The 1,857-nt window shown below is 42.3% G+C and overlaps 1 protein-coding gene across 1 annotated transcript in view; it reads left to right on the top strand.

Annotated features, from left to right (window-relative positions):
• The window catches only part of LOC123726077 (stanniocalcin), a 3,439-nt gene extending 2,429 nt beyond the window's left edge, over positions 1-1,010 (top strand). The window contains exon 5 of the mRNA XM_045692175.1: positions 1-1,010. This exon is cut by the window's left edge and continues 258 nt beyond it. Within this exon, the coding sequence (XP_045548131.1) occupies positions 1-40 (40 nt within the window). The 3' untranslated portion in view covers positions 41-1,010.
• The last annotated feature ends 847 nt before the right edge of the window (positions 1,011-1,857 follow it).

The raw sequence follows: 1,857 nt of genomic DNA, 5'->3' as shown, positions 1-1,857 counted from the left end.
GAAACGCTCTGTGGAGGCATTGGAGAGAGAGATGGAGTAGATTGGAGAAGAGGAGACAGACATACACACCACTTATACCTTAAGCATACATTCACGTGTACACACACACACCACAGCTACCTTAAACACAAAACACACTCATGATAGCTTTGCTCACACACACACTGACTCGCACGCACACTGACTCGCACGCACACTGACACACACATTTTCACACACAGGCACACACACATAGCTTTACCCTCAAATGATTAAGGCTAAATTATTAATGGAAGTTTGGGGCTGTTGTAATGTAGTATTTGATTTGGGGAAGCATCTATCTGTAAATGCTGTTGAAAGTATTTCTGTGTGGGTTGATACTTGATGAGGGGGATATTAAACCTGTTAGCTAGAGCTTGAATGTGGAGGAATAAATCTGCTCAGAATAGACTCAACTAAACATGAGAGCTGTTGAAAAGTCTGAACATTTAATATTAACAATTTAAACATTTCAAATGCCACCTAAGAGAAGGAACCATCACTGTAGTTCCATTTGATTTCAACGTGGCACTACAGCCATGACATCCCCATTTTGACCAGTCATTAAAGACCTATGGGTATATTATTATAATATTATTGATATTTATTTTCTCGCAGAATGTTTATTTATGATGTTGATGTTGTAACTTGGTTTGAGTTTTCCCGCAGTGGGTGGGGTTTGACATCCTGATATGACGTCACTGGCTGATGTGTTGCTCTATGAGGATGTCACCACCTCCTCAGAGGGACAGTGTGATGTCACCATGCTGGTCGTGGGACTCAACGCGTCCCTCCCTGTCTTCATCTGTGTTCATGTAAGATCCTGTACTGTGTCAAGACATTATAGAGTGATCCTATGCTGTGTTCCTCAGATGTGGTTATGTGGTGTATGTTTTGAGATCCTGTGTGAGAATGTGTGCTAGTCTGGTATTATACACCGTGGGGCTTGGGGTCATTCTCTCTGCTATGAATAAATGTTGTGATCTTCATCATTTTGTGTCGAGACTCACTAGTGATTAATTAAACGATCACAGTTTCAAACATTGGTGATCTTTAATACTTTGCATTGGTGTAGTGTGAGGTTAAGGTATTTTCCTAGTTTGCTCTGTCATTCCCATTTCAATCCAATGGGTGGCAATATAGTCCTGTGGTTGATCCCTGGTCAGGGGCATCGCAACGTTGGCTGATCCCTGGTCAGGGGCAGTGCTACCTTGGTACAGCCCAGTCGTTGGTACAGCAAGACTAGTTCTGGTATGTCTCTCCAGTCCCAGCCAAACTCCCCAGGCCTATGGCTTTACCAGACTTCTGTACATACAGCCAGCAGTCTAAATTACAGGCCGGTAAAACCTCCTGTCTTCTCACCACTTTCTCAGTCAGTTTCTATGCTTTCACATACTGATCTGTTCAAGTACTTAGGGCCTGTTTTCCAAACAAGTCTGTGTCCAGGAAACCAGTGTATAGCAGTGGTTCGAAACATCCTGTTTATTGTGATCAAGTGTTGAGATAATACTACTGACAATATCACTAATGATAATGGGTCCTTTATCAATCAGTCTGATCAGTTACGATGTCATTATAATAATAATATATAATAATATGGATAATGAGTGTGTGAGATCAGGTTGTTGGCCCAAACACAGTGTGAAAGGGGGGGTGTACCAGAGGGAATCATCTATACTGCTAATGAGTCCCTAAGTGTTCAGTAATGACATAGAAAACATGATTTTTCTCTCTCTTTTCTACCTCTCTTTTTCTTTCTCTCTCTCCTACTCCCGAGTGGCGCAGCGGTCTATGGCACTGCATCTCAGTGCAAGAGGTGTCACTGCAGTCTCTGGTTTG

This window comes from Salmo salar, chromosome ssa01, assembly GCF_905237065.1.
Source record: "Salmo salar chromosome ssa01, Ssal_v3.1, whole genome shotgun sequence".
NCBI lineage: Eukaryota > Metazoa > Chordata > Actinopteri > Salmoniformes > Salmonidae > Salmo > Salmo salar.
This window is presented reverse-complemented; position numbering and strand designations above follow the sequence as displayed.